This window comes from Euphorbia lathyris, chromosome 10, assembly GCF_963576675.1.
Source record: "Euphorbia lathyris chromosome 10, ddEupLath1.1, whole genome shotgun sequence".
Classification (NCBI taxonomy): domain Eukaryota; kingdom Viridiplantae; phylum Streptophyta; class Magnoliopsida; order Malpighiales; family Euphorbiaceae; genus Euphorbia; species Euphorbia lathyris.
This window is the reverse complement of record NC_088919.1, coordinates 50,931,600-50,951,668: the sequence shown is the minus strand read 5'-3', so window position 1 is coordinate 50,951,668 and position 20,069 is coordinate 50,931,600. Positions and strand designations below refer to the sequence as shown.

The following is a 20,069-nucleotide window of genomic DNA, read 5'->3' as shown; positions in this document are numbered from 1 at the left end:
CTCATAAAAGGTAAATTTTGGTCTTAATATATTTGATAAAGTCAATGTTATATTATTGTGTGTTATGCTCTTTTTAATTAATGATCTCTTTGTGCTTGAAAATTTTGTCAAGAGGGTGATGAGATCTTGTTACTAATAAAATTGATATATACTTTAGACATCATTAAAGAAAGTGTATAAGCATTGTATGGATGTGTCGTTTTTCAATAGGCACATCATATACTGATACACAAGGCTTAACAATATAAGTAAAATATCTTTTATGTAATTCTATGAATTGGCTTTTGAATCATGATTGCATTTCATTGGAAAACTTGAATAGTTTTCTTTGCAAAAGAATAGTTAATAATAATGCATGAAAAAACAAGACTCTAGTTTGCTTAAATAATAAGTGTTTCTCTGATTTGATTTGCTGTTTTTTTTTTGACAGGTTTTCGGTTCAAAGTAAATATTTATGGATACATTGGTATTTTGTAATTATCTTAACATATTAAGATGAATTTGATGTAATCTTTTTGACACACCGTGGCTATAACTAGCTAGTGCATTTTGTAAGTTGTTAAATGCTTTTTAGGATTGGTTGTACAATTTCAAACTTTATGCTAATTAATGATGAATTTTGTTTTATTATTATTGTTTAATTTATAAACTTTTATTATTATAATTTTGTTAAGATATCATATTTTTTTTTAGAAATATCAAATTAAATTAATCAAAATCAATTAATGAATTTGAGATTAAATTCTCATTAATATATATATTTTTATATTTTATGGGAATTATATTTTTATCAAAATGACTTATATGTTTTGTGGCGATTTTTACACAGTTATACATTTTTATTGTGGCGAATTTATAATATTCCCTATAAAATATAAATCAATTATGGAGAACTTTTCGACACACAATGTAACTCATCATTGGCGAAATATATATTCCACATAAGATATATATCAATTGTGACGAATATTTCGTCACACAATGTCACTTATTAGTGGCGAAATAGGTATTTCACATAATATATATATATATATCAATTATGTCAAATTTTTCGTCACACATTGTCACTTATTAGTGGCAATATATTATGTTCCCCACAAACTATGATTTTTTAGTGGCGAATTTGTTTCCCACAAAACTAAATATTAAACCCAATGAAATATTTATCAGTGGGGAAATAAATAAGATGAGTGAGGATATATATGTCGTCATAATATGATATCCAATTGTGGCGAAAGTGCAATTCCCCATAAGTACCTACTGTGGCGCCTATAGGATGGCGAACCGAGGATGAACTCTAAGTTCGCCACTAAAGCCTTTAGTGGCGAAAAGATAGTATTTAGTGGCGAAATATTTCCCCACAAAATAAACGATTTCTTGTAGTGGCACACAACGTTAGCCATGAAAGACTGAATAATCCACATACTGAAGTGAAGAGAGAGAGAGAGAGAGAGAGAGAGAGAGAGAGAGAGAGAGAGAGAGAGAGAGAGAGAGAGAGAGAGGAGGCACATGAAGCAAGGGGAGGCAACCTTTTTCTTTTATGTTTCAACCTTGTGTTGTGATTAGGGCTAAGCCTTTTTATAGGAAGCTAAAACCTTAATTCTTCATCTCTTAAGGTACGCTTGGTCTGTTCCATTTCGAACGGATCAGATTAATTAGATCCATACCCAATTAATCCTAACAATATATATATATATAAATTGATATATTAACTAAACAAATAAATATGTATGTAGATATTTTTTTTTATTATAAGTAATTATTAAAAGATTAAAAATTTGTTTTTTATTTTAATAAATTAATATGAACAGTAATTAAATATATATTTAGTCCTTGCCTTTTTACGTCTCACTTTATTTTAAAAAACATATTATAAGGTCTTTTTTTTTGTCACTGTTAACATTTGGTCTTTTGTCTTTTTTTTTAAAGATTTTTAACCAAATATTTTTTAGCTTTCAGGACAGTCATAGTGTGGTACAAAATGACCATATTACTCTGGTATTTTCTGGTTATCTATTTATGCCGAATATAACGGGTAAAAAAGATAAAAGGACCAAAAATTTAACAGTAACAAAAGATAGTCACATTATAATGTCTTTTTTAAAATAGGGGGACTAAACATTGTGTAAATTTATCCTTAACGTTTCCAAATAAGATCAATTTAAGTCCTCAATATCGAAAATTTGAAAAGATTAGTTTGATTATTATTTAGCCGTCACATTGGACCTTCCAAACAAGTTTGTCGATAAATTGAAGCAGTTTCGTACATTTTTTTGCTGGTTTTTTTGTAACTATATTAATAACACAATAAATTATTTTAGACAATTTGATAAAAGTAAATTGTGATTAACTTATAGGCAGCAGATTTAATTTTAGCATTTTAAAAGAATTTGTATCAGTAATACACTAAATATCTTAGACATAATTAATATTTAGAAGGGTTAAAGTAACAGTTAATAATAATTTTGACATGTCGGTTATAATCTTACATATTTAATCCTCATTTTATAATAATTTATTAAAAACTATATTTTTAAAACTAATTTTTAATTCATATTCTATTAAAAATCCACATTTTTTAAGATTATGATAACTCTCGAGCAAACCTCTTCTTCCAAGTATGATTTGGAATGAAGTATTTTAACCTCTTCAACTGGGCACAACCTCTGTTGTTTGACCTTGGAGTTAATCTTTTATTTTTATTTGTCTTGTGATGTATATTAAATTATTAATTATTTTTTTTGAACAGATTAAATTATTAATTATTTGTTTGTTTCTTTGCTTATAACAACTCTTTGATTTCCGATGCATGAATTCAATAATTATAAACATTAGATTTTACTTTCTGAATAATTCGATTTCTTTTTTAATTTCATAATAAGAAGTTTAGGTTTGTGTTTCTTTAATGTGATACAACTTCGTGGGGTTTTGCATTTTTAGAGAGAGAAAGAAGAAAAAAAGTAAAAAATTAGAGACGTGGAGAAGAAGGTGTATTTGATTTTTATTTTTCTTTTTGGGGTTTGTTTGTGCTAATTAGATAATAAGAGGGTTAATTTATAAAATAAATAAATATCAGGACCAAATTAACTCTTTTTCCTTTAACTTTTAACACCGTTAGTCAATATGATATGTGTTTGATAATGGAATGAACCTCAAGGTACCATTTTGTAAATTTTTAAACCATAAGGTTGCAATCGAAAACAAGTATAATCACAACGTTCATTCAGTTAGACTCGTTACGGGTCGTAAGTCTACTTTTACTAATTTTATTCAAACTCTTGTAGAAATTTTATATTCTACTATATACCGACTCTAACTGATAAATATCAGTATTAATCCTTCTATTTTAACTCCATAAATTAAGGTTGCTCAAACTATTTTATTGATAGAATTTAAAATAATCGAAATATTCTTATTGGATTATTTTCGATCGTTGAGATATTAATTTTAAACCGACTTAGTTATGTTTTGACTCATTATACATTTAAACTCGTGCACTGCTAAGAGTCTATTAATACCGAATTTCACATTATTAAATCCAAAGGACAACTAGTATAAAATTTTATATATTTTCAATTTATACTTTAAATCTTAATTAATGACCTAATTAATTCCACATGGTTAATTGAGTACAATCAAAACTTTGGAAGGATCAATTTTTTAATTAAAACAACTCATTAAAAACTCTAAGCAATTAAATATATACCTTAATTAAGCACATCTAGTATGCTTGAATCTTAAGTTAAATTAAAAGAAAGGAAATGTGAGGAATTAATTACCATTAATTTGAGAAGCCTTAAAGTTCCTTTTCTCTATAATTATATTTCCATTTCCCCCTCAATTAGTATAATACCAAGGCATAAACAGGACCGGCCCTGGGCCTAGGCCAGGGGTGCACCGGCCTAGGGCCCATGGCTGTAAGGGGGCCCAAATTTTTTTTATCAACTGTATATATATGTGTGCGGTAAATATTTATACCAAAACTAAAGAGTATCCTAGTGGTTGAAGTTTATTGTTTCAATTCTAAGGGCCCTAGTTTGACCCCCACAAACTGCAAAGTTTTTTTCCAAAAAAAAAAATATACTCAAATATTTGGTTTTTTAAAAATATATATATTAATATGAAGATTTTTTTTTTAAAACTGATATACAATTATGTCAAACTAGTAAAATTATATATTAATATGAAGATTTTTTTATAAAAAAAACTAATATACAATTATGTCAAACTAGTAAAATTATTATTTTTAATATATTTTAAAGATTATGGCTTATAAATTAAGGGGATAGCATATATTTACTAAGGTATTAGAGTCTAAATTTTTTAATTTGAGTATAAAATCATACTTTATTTCTTTTATATGAAAATTAGGTGTCTTCTATGGTTACTTTGTTTTTGACAAAGTACCATTACTTGGGTGTTTTCACAATTGGATGATGGATTAGAAAATTAATCCAATGGTGAAAACACATAAATAAAACTTACTTTGTTAAAAACAAAATAAACATAGCATTTACCGTGAAAATTAATAATATATTGAAAATTAATTTTGATGATATGATTTAATTGTAATTTTGTAACCAATTGTGATATTAATGTAAAAAGCCCTATAAATTATTTAGGTTTCAAAGGGTCATTTAAAAAAAGGTTTTAAAGGGTCAAATTGATATTTTGAATAAAAATTGAAGGTTAATTTAAGAATTAAACTGATATTTTGGCTTTTGTGATATGCAAAATTTTGTCATACCATTTTGTAATATTTTCCGCTTAAAGTTCCATAAGTGACATTTAACTTGGATGAAAAATTAATCGATTTTGTTAATTTTTTTTTTTGCCAAATAACACAATTTTTGAGTGCGATATATACATGTGGCAATTGATTTAATTTTTTAACAAATACATTTAATAGGTAGATAAATAAGAAATTTTATGTACTGAAATATTTTTTATGTTAAAAATTTTTAATCAGAGGGCCCTTATTTATTATTCTGCCTATGGCCCATTAATTCTCAGGACCGGCCCTGGGCATAAACTTATACATATATTGGGCAACACCCAAAATCTCCCTCTTTCATATATATTATATATTATATATATATATGATGTATTATTGGAACTTTCGTTTTTGGCTTAATACATCAAAAGCCCCCTGAACTTGTCCAAAAAGATTGATTGGCTCCCTGAACTTACATAGCGTCTCGTTAGCCCCCTCAACTTGCTTAAAATAACCTATTGGCCATCTGAATTTGTTTAAACTGACCTATTGGCTCCCTGAACTTGCTTATAGTAATCCATTTGCCCCCTGAACTTGTTTAAAGTGACCTACATTGCAATTTGTTTAAATCCGTAAAAAAATTCAAAACTTAAAAAGTCAAGGCTTAATTCGTAATTATATGTCTTTAAAACAACTTAACTTGTTATTTTGTACATTTTTATGGCGTTTTTATAGATTTAGGGACCTAATCATGACACTTTAAGAAAGTTTAGGAGGCTAAGGAACACCATATAAGTTTAGGGTGTCAATCAACTATTTTGGACAAGTTTAGGGGACAACTAATGTATTAACCCTTCGATTTTTATCTAATTGACACATGTACATGTAAAAACCATGCTTTATAAATAGTTGATACATACACCTATATAAAAGTCATGTGTATATATCTAATTGACACATATATATTTACATGCATGTATGAATTTATGAAGACAAAACTACTCCACTTACTTTAATATAATTAATTAATTATTCTTAATTATTCTTTACCTTTTCTTTTTAATAAGTATTTTTTCAACTACAACTTATTATACTAATAATTGAAAAATATTAATTTTAGCCCCTTTAATTTATAACGTTTTTATAAAATTAACTCAAAACTTTTTATTTACAACTAAACCATTAAATTAAACCCAATTAATTAACACTCTCAAACGATATATTATAATTTATGTTGACTAATAAAAGATTAAAAATTATTATATTTTTTTAAACCTGGACGTGACAACCATTAATTGACTTAGCTTATCTTCCATTTGCCTTTGTCATGACCTTCCTCTTGAAACCGCCACTTTCAACATTTTTCCTCTTTTTTTTACCTGAGTTTCACTCATCTCAAAGACACAGAGATATGATTGTATGAACTTCAATTCAATTGGGTTTTGGATTAAAACTTTTTAAAAAATTAAAATTCAGATCCAAAAACATTTTAAAATATATATAAATCCAATTAAAACTCATCAGTGGTGGTTGTATGAACTTCAATTCAATTTGGTTTTGAACTAAAACTTTTAAAAAAGATTAAAATTCAGATCCAAAAACTTCAAATCTTTTATGGGTTTTCTAAAAAACATCTTTCTTTTTCTAGACTTAAAATAAAAATCCAGATCCAAAAAACTTGAAAGATTTTTTAGTAGAGTTATTGTCACGGCGACCAAAAAATAGACAAAGAAAAACGATCAAAGGTAGTGGAAGAAGAAAATGGATAGAGAAGTGGTGATTGTCGGAAAAGAACGATCAGAAAAATATTAGCAGCACCGTCTAGAGTTGTAATCTTGCCGGAGTTGAATCTTCAGAAGAGAGATAAAAGTTATTTGGTTTTGTTAGATAAATTATACTTATCCAACGAAAAAACTCAATTTAGATTTTTTTTATTATTGGTGTCATGTTTCTATTTGCCATGACACACCACATCAGATTTTGAGGTGATGTGCAGGCACACAGTATAAGAGAAATTTCTAAGTTCTTATATATAGACCTGGGCATGGGTCAACGAGCTCGGTCGTCCGGCCCGCCCAGGCCCATGCCCATTTTGTCACGTCCGTGTCTAAATTTCTAGAATTTATACCTTGATGGTAATATATATTATAATTATTAGGTGTGTGATTTTTATTTGGTGTTACGGGAAAAATTTGGAGTTCATTTGATGATTTTAGGTCCGATGCCGATTGAGGTCATTTAGGGTCGGGTGTGACACATTTAACCGGGTTTGGACACATAAAAATGCTATCAGACCCAGGTTGGCCCAAGCTCGTATAAGCCCGCCAAAAATTGGGCGAGCTTGAGCTTTACCAATTTTACATCGGCCCGATCCAGCCCGATAATATATATATATATATATATATATATATATATATATATATAAATTATAATATATTTTTATAAACATAAATATAAATAATTATACAAGCACTGATGAAATCTTGTGAGTTTTTATGGATAAGGCATTTGCCATTTTTGTGAAAAAAATGCAGTGAACCATTATTAAGACAATTCCTCACCTACAATTTTATTTTATATACACTACAAAAAAAGGTCTACTACGACACTTTTTTCGCGACGTTTTTGAGGATATTCTCTATATTTTAAAATTTAGCGACACTTTTGTATCTATGTCGGTCTTTACCGTCTCTTAAAGACACTTTTTATTATAAGTTGGTCCTTTAAAAAACTAACTACGCTTTTGAAAAAAGCATTAACACTTTTTTAAAATTAAAAACAGTTTAGAATTTGCGTCATGAACAAGTGTCTCCGTATTTTTTTATTTGAATATTTTTTTAATTTTTATCCCCTTATTTAAAAATCAACCACGTTTTTTAATTGGTGTCCCCTTTTATAATCATTTAATGGCGCTATTTTGGAAAAAGCATCGACATTTTTAAAAGTTAAAGACGTGTGAAATTTTATATCCCTAAAAAGTGTTAAGGTAATTTTTTAATTTGAAAACACATTTTCATTTTGTCCTTATATTAAAAATTCAATTACGTTTGTCTCGTGTTTTATAATCACTTAATAACATTTTAAAAAATTGAAACTTCGTTACTTTAGATTAAAAAAACATGGACAATTTTTAAAGTTACGATAAATTAGATTTTGTGTCAGTACAAAGTGTTCCAATATTTTTAAAGTTGAAAATACTTTTTTTTGTCCTTATAATTAAAAATTCTACCATAAGTTTTTTATCTATTTATGTGACTTTTTTATAATTCACATTTGTAATTTATTGTTGGCATTTCTAAAAATTTAATTACATATTTAAGAAATAGCATTTTTTTTTTGTTAAAATTAAAAACGATTTAAATATTGCATTGACAAAAAAAATATGCTAGTACTTTTTAATTTAAAAACACTTTTATTTTATCTCATCTTAAGAAATTCAACATCATTTTATTCATTTATGCCTTTTATAATCTAGTAATTTACAAGTTGTACTTTTTTTAACTAGACACTAAAAATTATTTTTATGGTTCAAAAAAAATTATTTTTAAATATGACTCAATAATGTTGGCTTAATTAAATAACAAGCAAACATAAAATTTGAATTTAAAAAAAAAACCATAAACTTTGAAGATTTATTGTAAAATTAGTCTTCCTAAATTTTAAGTATCACTACAAGTAATCGGGTTGTTTGTGACAACAAGTATTGTCACAAACTCCTAAAAAATTGTCACATAATTGTATATGTGACGATAAGTAGGTGTCACGGAGGTTGTCACGTATAACTCCGTTGCTAATATTTTTGACAAATGTGACATTAAAATATTGTTACAGGAATTATTACTTTTTGTAATAATAAGTTTGTTGTCACACTACTTTTAATTGTTACAACTTTTTTTGTAACTGGAAAATAAAATATTGTCACAAACAAAGTATGTTGTCACAAATTATCTATTAATTAAAACTAAAATCGTGTGACAATCTTACTTAATTGTTACAAAAAAATAAATTTGTAACAATTAAAATTGTCACCTATATAAATCCGTAACACTGTTTTTATATTGTAACAATTGTATATTAATTACAATGTTTTTGTGTTATTACAAATTATTTAAATACAGTGACAACTTTAAGTTGTTACCATCTTATGTATGTGACAATATTTAGTTGTTCCAAATATAATTTTATAACAAAATATAATAGTAACTAATATAAATGAGTGTCCATTTATCTTGTTACAATTATGATTTCGTAAAATTAAAATTGTCACATATATAAATCTGTAAAAGAAATTATTGTAACTAATACATTTTATATTATTGTTTTATATTAGCTAGCTTAATTATAAATAAAATAAATATATATATATATATAAATATTTTATTGATTAAATTTAAAATAATACAATAATTTCAATAAAAGTATCAATTTACATAGTCATGACTAACCACCCAATTGAATCCCTAGAAATGAGTCCAAATCTTTGGACCATCTCAGTCACACCATAAATATTCGTGAGGAACTGCAAGACAAGTCTTTAATTTCAAAGGAGTGCTTTCTTTAATACAGATCTTGTTCCCTTTTAGATTGTCATCCTTAGCAGTGGTGAGATATACATTGTTCTTTCACTACTTATAGCTCCGCTTAGATAACTCCGGTCTGCCAATTCAAACAACAACTTATAAGCAACATACTACAAACAAATAAAATGAAACTTAACATTAACAAATCAGTATTCACAGGAGCAAAAAGGTCAGACACACGAGGGAACGTAGTGCCAGAAGTTGCTCTAAGGTAAAGAAATAGGTTTATAAATTCATCAAAGAATGAATTAGTCGCATTACAACCATGTCAATTGCACTTCAAAATTTATCAACAAATGTATTTGAATGGTAACACAAAATAAAAAATCCCAATCAAACTTACACCAAACGTGATCAACACCACCAAGAATGTCAGCAGCTAATTTTGATATGAAGGGATTTCAGGCCCTGTATTCTACCTTGTTTTTATCTTCAAAAGATCAAACATTTAAAAACAACAGAATACAAATAGAAACCCAAAGAGTGCAAATATGATCAACCTTACAACAATAGGATTCAACTTTGAGCCAACTGAAAAGGCCACCTATAAAAACAAGTTAGGTAAATATTCAATTTAATTGTCTACATTTAGTACAATATTATCCATTTTGCTACTTGAAGAGGCAAATATTCCAAATGGATAGGTAAGGAGCCATCCATCACACAACATTTTGTAGAGGTGAAGAGGTAAATTTACCCTTTAAAGGGTGCTTTAAGCTTTATCTGAATCTATAACCACCATTTATTCTTAACAAGTAATATTAGGAGCTTTAAGCTTATATGAATGATACAATTCTAACTCATAAATGATGCTCATAGAACTTCAGGTATATAACACCCTAAGAATTCTATGAGAAAAAGCTTAGAATTGTTCTTTTTCTCCTTTTCATCTTCAAAAATGAGACCTGAAATCATACAAACTAGTTTTACATATTTAGCCACTCAATTGTATATGCCTGTATGAAAATATAAGCTACTGTACTCAAAATATAAGATGACATAAACTCGGTAAGATACAAAAGCTATGTAGAAATCAACACTGACACAAATAGGTCAAATGGAACTTACTAGTTCATAAGAATAATGTAAACAGTCAAAATTTGAAGAAAGAAATTTCATCAATATTACTATAAAAACATGATATATCTTTTAAAATTCAAAGATAAGGGGAAAAAGTATTACATGTTTTCGGTAAGAATGACTTACAAATACATCATGTTTTCCATGTTTTCCAAGTCAAGAAACTTAGAACCTTTCCCCATAGTTTTGTACATTGGAATTGTCTGATACAAAGAAACACCTACAAGATCTTGAGTTGTTTCCAGCTCTAAATAAAACTGGGCAGTTTCCCATTGAAGTTGTAACTTCTAATCCTACTACATATGCCTGCAAATTATGATCTCTCTATATATATTTATTATTAGCATACGCAATAGCTAAGGTTGATAGATTACTTATGTTTCTGTTAATTTGGTCATATGAGTGAGAGCAAGAGGTAGTTCTCCACTAAAATTGTGGACATTAACAACACAATATTCAACGAAGAGAAACATACAAAAGATTATTGTTATCTGCTATTGTATTTAGATGATTAAAATACCGAATTTTAGAAGAAGAGGGTTAAGGACTGACAAATTCTCCTACTTAACCAGCTTTTCAAGCTATGGAGTAACATTTCAACAAAAAATATTATTCTCTCAATGCTCTAACAAAACATTTTCGCTCAAGATTACCACACAATTGAAATATTTAACATTAAAAAAAAGATAAGAAAAGAAGAGACAAAGATAGAGCATGAATAAGAGCAATAAAAGGGGCTGAATCTTGTCAAACAAAGAGTATCATGAAGGGATCTCAAAAACAAACCTTTGTCCTAAACTACGTGTGATGCTTCTTTTAGTCCAACTGACAAGTCACTATTCACAATGCTCAAAAGGACTCATACCAAGCCAGAAATTCAATTAACTGAATCAGTGTCAGCCTGAAGGCATTACACCAATTCTAGAGCAACATGCCAATTCCAATTACCCCAATTCTAGAGCAACATGCCAATTCCAACAAATTTGTAGAGTAGACGTATCATCACATGTTAAGGATGAGCATTTGGGGTCAACTTCTGCAGGTGTACTGTCAGAATTTAACAGAAGAACTCCAGTTGAATCCTTTTCTCCTAGGCAAGACTACACTAATCAACCAAGCAGTAACTTTTTTGTTCATGAGGGAAAAATGGGTAAAAATGTGGCTCTATCAAAACATGATCTTGAAACAATAGTTATCATCTATGAAGCACCGACTCAGGTGCAGACACGGATGCGGACATGGGTGCGGACACCACAAATGATAAGTCGAAGAAGAGCTTTCGATATCGAGGAAGGCGAAGTGCGAGGTCGACGGTGAGCGCGAGTACGAGGACGATTTCGACGGCGAGCGCGAGGTCGACGGAGATCGCGAGTGCGAGGACGAGGTCGACGGCGAAGGAGAGGGCGAGGGCGAGGGCGAGGGCGAGGTCGACGGCGGCGGCGGCGGCACTGCAAGGCGCTGGCCAAGGGCTCTTCTGTGTCTGTCTCGAATGAAATTTTAATTTTAGGGTTTTTATGGTTTTGGTATTGTTCTTTCTTTTGTTTTAATGTTTAGTACAGATATATGTTTATAATAGTAATTTAAAAAAAAAAAAAAGTTGTCACACAATTAAATTATAACTATTTTCGTATCAAATAAAATTATAACTATTTTATTTTGCAATAATTAAATTTATTTTTTTTGAATCAATTTGCAAGAATTAAATTATAACTAATAACAAAAATATTTTAGTTATCCATAAAAAGTTTTATCAAAAAATTATTAAATAATTTGTAACAATTATTTTAGATAGTCACCATTAGATTTTACGATAATTATAAATATATTATCACATATTTTTAAATATTTTCGTTACAACGATTAATTATAACAAACATATTTTAGTTACAAATAAAATATATTGTCACATAATTAATAAATAATTTGTGATAATTTCTTTTAACTTGTCACAAAAGAAATGTTTGTAACAATTATAAATGATCGTAACATTTTTTATATTTACCGTTACAATTGTAATTGTCACATATAAATTTGAGTTACAAGTAAAAAATTATTGTTACCAATTCATTTATCTATCCGCGACCATATATTATTAATTGGAAAAAAAAGGGGGATCTTTCCCGAAAACAAAAATGCTTTCCCCCTAATAATTTCATTTTACAGCCCTAATATTCTCCTGGCTCTCCTTTGTACGCACCCTCAACTCTGACTTTCCATCTCTATGTGGAATGAGTTCATCGACGATCGATCCAAATGTTTCGATCCAAATGACTTTCCATCTCTATTTAGATGCCAACGACCTCTCGGTGACTAGAAACGGTATTTCGGGTACCAAAAACAGTATTTCGGCGACAATATTTCGGTAACTGTATTTTAGATTCAAATTATTTTTAAAATGTTATCGGTATGATTTTGTGTAAGTTTGGTTTCGGTAGTTGCGTTAAATTTTAATAGGGTTGTGATTAGTAATTTATCAAGCCTATAGGTTACTAATAAAATATAAAAATATAAATTTTAGACTAGTTGTCCTTTAGATTTATCGAAGTAAAATTCCGTATTAAGACCTTTAGCCGTGTTACGAGTTTAAAGGTATAATTGGTCCAAATTAACTACGTCGGTTCAAAATTAATATCTCAGTGACCGAAAATAATCTAATAAGAATATTTCGATTATTTTAAATCTTATGAATAAAATATTTTAAGCAAAAAGTTAAAATTAATAAATAAAAGGACCAATGCTGATATTTACCAAGTAGAGACGATATCGAATATAAAATTAGTATAAGAGTTTGGAACATAAAAATAGTACAGTGTCACGAGTCCAACTGATCAGTATTACATGAACTATTCCAGTGATAATGGCAAATAAAAATAGTCCGATAAAAATGTATGAAAATAGTCCAATAAAAATGTATAAAAATAGTCCGATAAAGTATTTGGTATAAATTTATTTAAGTCTATTTCTATAATATTTGAGTGAGTTTAATTTGATGAAATTGTCAAACTTATGATTTTTTTTATGGAAATAGATTCTTTAAAGTATTTACTTTTGATTTTAATTATAAAATGATTAATTTGATGTATAATTTTATGCTTGTGGTATTTATTTGAAAATTGAGTCGAGAAAATGAATTCGACTATTTGATGCGAATTATTTTTGGATTGAGGAAGCTACTACGGTTATTATTATTATTTATGAGATTTGAATTGAAATCAAATATGATTTTTATGTTGTGATATTTTGAAAGATAAAATGGTTTTGTCCATCTAGGATTGCCCGGGGTAGGAGTTGTAAGAATTGTAAGACCATACCTAAGGGCGGTATGGCCAGAGTGCACGGCTGGTAGTCCTAACGTTAGGCAAGGTGAGATATGAATGAGATATCTCGATTATTGATATGATTGATGTTATGATCAGCTACACGGGTGGAATTCGAGGATGGACACACACGTAAATTTAGTATTACGTTTTGAAAAGGCTTGATGATTTGAAATATAATTTTACGTTGATTTGATTACGAATTTGGTTTGATAAAGCGTCGGTTTGATGAAACGTTGTTCGATTTGATTGCGTTTGATGAAACATTATTTGTTTTGATAAAACGGTGTTCGATTCGATTCGTTTTGATAAAACGTTATTCGATTTGATTCGTTTTGATAAAGTGATTTATATATATTAAATTATATAGTAATAAAGTGAAATATATAATTAAGTTATTAGTGAATCAATCAACGTGTCAATAAGTTAAAATGAGTTAATAAGTTAAGAGAACTGCCTATCAGAACTACCTAAAATAGGTAGAACTACGTGGCTTTGATTCCTGGTTTAAAGATTAAAAGAAGTTCGGGATACGTAGGAAGCTCGATAGAATTATCGAGTCCAAGCCAAATAATAAATAAAACTTTAGGTAGTTTAAATAAATTTTTATCTATTAGAAAATCGATTCGCCTTTTTGTCTTACGAATGCCCGTTAACCTATTTTTCGTTTATACCCGAAGCCGATTTGGGTCGGGTGTGACATTTTGGTATCAGAGCCTAGGTTATTTTCTTCGGACCTAGAGTGGTGGATTGTGATTTACGAATGTGAATTTTGGGATAGAAGTCTGAACATTATATAGCTCGATAGTGGGTTAGGAAGAAAAAAAATCATAATTAAGTAATTGTAACGATTAATTGTCCTAAGTAAAAATCGATATGAATTTCGAGGACGAAATTCTTTAAGGTGGGTAGAATTGTAACATCCGTGTCTAAATTTTTATTTTCGAAATAGATAGTGTTAGTTAATTATAAAATTTAAGTATACTATTATGTTCTAATTTAATGTTTTTAGGTGTACATTAAAAGTTTTGGGTAAAGTTTTATAAAATGTTATAAATTAAAAGGATCAAAATTGATATTTTACCAATTCCCAAATTATATATACACGAATTTAAAATTTAGAATTTATTTTACTATAAATAATTTAAATATGTGATAGTAAGTAACATGTGGACAATTAAAACACACAATTAATATAACCATAATATTAATTATAATCTAATTATGAATTAATTAAAAAAATTATGAGTAACATGTGATAAGACACATGTCCTATATACATGTCACCATTTTAAATATTTAAAAGCCATGTGTCCATATCTCAACAATTCATAATCCATGTGTCCATTTTCAAATAAAAGAAAAACATTACATATGACTTATGTAACTATTTTATTATAGAGTGAATTAGACAAAAGTCATGAATCAAGTATATATTTATAATTTCCTCGTACTCAAAGAATAATTTATTATTTTGTCATATTTTTCAATTTTTTTTACTACATCCGTATACCACTTTCTTTTTTTTTTCAAAATTATGGTTTTTGAATAATGAAGAAAATAACTGAATTTTGACAAAATTAAAAATAAAAATAAGAAATGATAAAACACAAATATAGGAATTACTTAAATATAAATTAAAATTCAAACATGATTTTTGATGTAATTTCTTCTTTATTATAAGTACAGGAGAAATGAGAGGTTTGTTTGAAAAAAAAATGTTTCTTTTAAATGAAAAAGAAAAAGCTTTAGAAAAGTCTATATTTGAGGTGCTACTTGACATATCAAAAAGAAAAAAAATTAGTTTTTAAAATTTTGGTTATTCAATCATTTTCCCTTTAGCAAAAATTCATTTTTATTCTTCAATGGGCCAATTCAACTTGGAGTTTCGTGAAGAAAATAAAGAAGAAAATGTTTTAGTATTTCTATATGATTTTCTAAATATATATATATATATATATATATATATGAATTTATCTATAATAAAATGGTTCTATTAAATGGATTTTCAATTAATAGGGTTATCTTTTTAATTTTACAATTCTTTTGATGTCGGTGATATTTAGATGCCAACGACCTCTCGGTGACTAGAAACGGCATTTCGGCGACCAAAAACAGTATTTCGGCGACAATATTTCGGTAACTGTATTTTAGATTCAAATTATTTTTAAAATGTTATCGGTATGATTTTGTGTAAGTTTGGTTTCGGTAGTTGCGTTAAATTTTAATAGGGTTGTGATTAGTAATTTATCAAGCCTATAGGTTACTAATAAAATATAAAAATATAAATTTTAGACTAGTTGTCCTTTAGATTTATCGAAGTAAAATTCCGTATTAAGACCTTTAGCCGTGTTACGAGTTTAAAGGTATAATTGGTCCAAATTAACTACGTCGGTTCAAAATTAATATCTCAGTGACCGAAAATAATCTAATAAGAATATTTCGATTATTTTAAATCTTATGAATAAAATATTTTAAGCAAAAGTTAAAATTAATAAATACAAGGACCAATGCCGATATTTACCAAGTAGAGACGGTATCGAATATAAAATTAGTATAAGAGTTTGGAACTTAAAAATAGTACAGTGTCACGAGTCCAACTGATCAGTATTACATGAACTATTCCGGTGATAATGGCAAATAAAAATAGTCCGATAAAAATGTATGAAAATAGTCCAATAAAAATGTATGAAAATAGTCCGATAAAGTATTTGGTATAAATTTTATTTAAGTCTATTTCTATAATATTTGAGTGAGTTTAATTTGATGAAATTGTCAAACTTATGGTTTTTTTTTATTGAAATAGATTCTTTAAAGTATTTACTTTTGATTTTAATTATAAAATGATTAATTTGAAGTATAATTTTATGCTTGTGGTATTTATTTGAAAATTGAGTCGAGAAAATGAATTCGACTATTTGATGCGAATTATTTTTGGATTGAGGAAGCTACTACGGTTATAATTTTACAAACGTCTTTCAATTGTATTGTTGAAGCTATTTGAACTATGGCTCTTAATCTTACATCTCAATTTTCTGATATTAGTTTATGGATTGATTTGGCTTTGTGTGGGTTGCTGATATAGGTGCTGCAGGTGGTTCCATGGTCTTTCCCATGAATTAGTGTATTGCCGATGTTGTGTCTGCTGATTTACACAACTATATGGTTGGGTTCGATGATCCTAAAGTCGTTCAGAAAGAGGATATTGAACATATTGCCCAAAGGTTTGTCTTTTCATTTGTTCATAATGTGGTCTCATCCTTATGCAATTTAATTGTATGTATTGAGGAAAAAATTAACATCTTCTTAGTTGTGATTCTTATTTACAAACTGCATCCTTTATGTGACACAAATTCTAAAACCAAATCCCATTGTAGGTATAATTTGAACAAATTCTACTCTTTACTTTCTTTTCTTGTTCCCATTTTGTGTTTATTAATCAACATGAGTATTATATTATTTTTTTTCGAGATAGCCTGGACGACTTACATTTTGTAAAGTTATGGTATAATACATCAGTTGCTTTCTGAATTTGTTCAAAAACCTTTATTATCTCCGACACTTACATAGTGTCTCATTAGGCTCATGAACTTACTTAAACTGTAATGATTAAGTCCCTAAATCTTATAAAAACGCCATAAAGGTGTAAAAAATAGAAAGTTAATTTGTTTTAAAGATATAGAATTACGAATCAGACCTTTATTTTTTAAGTTTTGACTTTATTTTTATAGATTTAAACAAATTGAAATGAATATCACTTTAAACAAGTTCATAGGCTAATGAATCACTATAGGCGAGTTTAGAAGACCAATATTTCATTTTAAACAAATCTAGGTGGCCAATAGGTTAATTTAAGCAAGTTGAGGGAGTTAACAAAACATTTTATAAGTTTAGGGGGCCAATCAACATTTTGAGATAAGTTCAGAAGCTATTAATGTATTTTAACCATTATAAAACAATTAATTGAATTTTAATAAGTTAGAATGGAATACAATTTTAAAACTGAAAAATTGGGACAGTTATAATGTAATAAATTTTGGAATGCATTTTTCTTAAAAATGGTAAGATGTATATTTGACTATATTTAATTAATTTTGAAAATTCAATGAAATTAAATTTAATCGGTTATAAGGTAAATAAATTTGAAACTGAAAATTCAATGAAATTGACTGTTACGATTGAAAAGATTGATTTTTCAGCTATAAAAGACAAACAAATGATGTCTAACCCAATCCATAAAAGTCTCTCTTTTAAAGTAAAAAAGCAAACCTAAAGAGAAAAGTAGGTAATCAAACATCCCTTATTTCAAAGTTAATTTTATTCAATTAGTTGAATTTTCAGTCATTACAAACCATTTTATATTAAATCTTTAGGCCATCGATCTCACCCATTTGAAGTGCTTGACAAACACCGAACGAAGATCAATCTAAATGTGGAAACATTTCAAAAGTGCGGCCATGGTGATGGAGGACCTCCAAGATTATCTAATGATTAAAGCTATGTATGCGAAGAGCAAACTAGCTTTTCGAAAGTGTTCCGACGACATAGATATAGCGATGGAGTTTGTTACTCAACCACATCAAGTGAGTTGTCTGAGTTAATTTCAAATAAATGTTACATGATTTCACATTTTTTTAGATCGGTATATGTGGTTGGTAAAATTTTTATTTTTTCAAATTGACCAATATCGATCTCAAAATGAAAATTTTTAAAAATTAAATAATCATATTTTTTATTTTTCAAAATTATCATTTTTGAAGTTTTGTTTCTCTAAACATTAACTTTCTCCCTCATTAAAAAAACTTCAAATCAAAAAAATTGAAAAATTAAAATTGATTAAAACATTATTTTTTTAGGTGGATAAATTTGGAAAAATTAAAAGTTTGGCTGAATTAAGTGTAATTGAAATTAAAATTAAAATTACTCTACCAATGTTTTTAACACTGTATATCTTTAATCGATGGGTTTGGCTTTGAATCACACTTTACTGATTCGAATATTCATTAAGAGTTTCTCTCTGATCTAATTTTGTTTTTCTTATGAGCAGACAGAAGGTGAAGGAGATAAAGCGGCTGCCGCCACTGCCGACGGCGGCGAAAAAAAGGATGAACCGAAGCCTGTTTCTGTTTACAAAGTCGACATGCATTGTGAAGGCTCTTGTAAGAAAATTAGAAGAGCGGTGAAGCATTTAGAAGGTGAGAATTGAATAGGATTGATTGATTTGGTTTGATTGATTTGGATTGCCAATTGAAATTTGTGATTTGTTGTTGAAGGTGTGGAGTCGGCGAAGACCAATCGTCAATCGAACAAATTGACAGTGACCGGGGAGGTTGACCCTGAGAAAGTGAAAGCGAGGCTGGAAAAGAAAATGAAGAAGGAAGTACAGATTGTATCTCCGCAGCCGAAGAAAGAAGCCGGCGGTGGTGGTGAGAAGAAAGCGGATGAGAAAGCCGCCGAGAAGAAACCGGAGGTGAAGAAACCACCACCTGAAGAGGTATAAGAATAAAATAATTAATTTAAATCCGTTTCTGATTACAGTGATTAACTCGTTTGGATTTAATTAATCAGATGCAGATTATGGTAGTTTTGAAAATCAGAACTCATTGTGATGATTGCATTACCAAAATGAAGAAGATCATCAGAAAAATCAAAGGTAGATAAATTTTCAGAATATTTTAATATCTGCCATTATACAAATATTTTTTCAAATTATAACTGACGTTACCCATTAACAGGAGTTGAGAGCGTGGCAGTCGACGATAGAAAGGATCTGGTAACGGTGAAGGGGACAATGGAAGTTAAGGACCTCGTGCCTTACCTGTCGGAGAAGTTCCGGACGTTGGTTGAGGTCCGAAGACAGACGAGGCAAAGAAAGAAGTCCGCGGCGGCGACGGAGACGGAGGAGGAGGCGAGAAAAAGACCGATGCTGAGAAAGTAGACGGAGAAGGCGAGAAAAAGAATGATGCTCAGAAAGTGGACGGAGGAGGCGAGGAAAAGAAGGATGACAATAAAGAAGGCTTTGGCTCCAAAGCCGGCAAGAAAAAGAGCCATGGTAAGAAAGATGAAGCCGGAGCTGGAGAAAAAAAGAATGATGATAAGAAAGATGAAGCCGGAGCAGGAGAGAAAAAGAATGATGATGAGTAAGGTGGTGAAAGAGGAGAAGAAGCAAAGGTGAAGAACAAAAAAGCTCCTGCTCCTGCTCCAGATCCAGCGCCGGCGACGGGGACAGCAGCTAGTGGTGACGGTGGTGCTATGGCGGAGGTAACAAATAAAATGGACTATTATCCGGCATATGTTCCGACTAATTGGCTGGACAGGATATTTTCTCAGAGCTACACTGTTGACCCACAACATCTACAATACGGTTATGGGTATAAC

At 29.0% G+C, this 20,069-nt stretch overlaps 1 protein-coding gene across 1 annotated transcript in view; it reads left to right on the top strand.

Moving 5' to 3' along the window:
- The window catches only part of LOC136208130 (heavy metal-associated isoprenylated plant protein 3-like), a 36,489-nt gene extending 16,860 nt beyond the window's left edge, over positions 1-19,629 (top strand). Inside the window, exons 4-7 of the mRNA XM_065998949.1 lie at positions 18,761-18,886; positions 18,965-19,185; positions 19,260-19,344; positions 19,427-19,629. Of these exons, the coding sequence (XP_065855021.1) occupies positions 18,761-18,886; positions 18,965-19,185; positions 19,260-19,344; positions 19,427-19,629 (635 nt within the window). The remainder of the gene's footprint in view (positions 1-18,760; positions 18,887-18,964; positions 19,186-19,259; positions 19,345-19,426) is intronic.
- Positions 19,630-20,069: the final 440 nt, after the last annotated feature.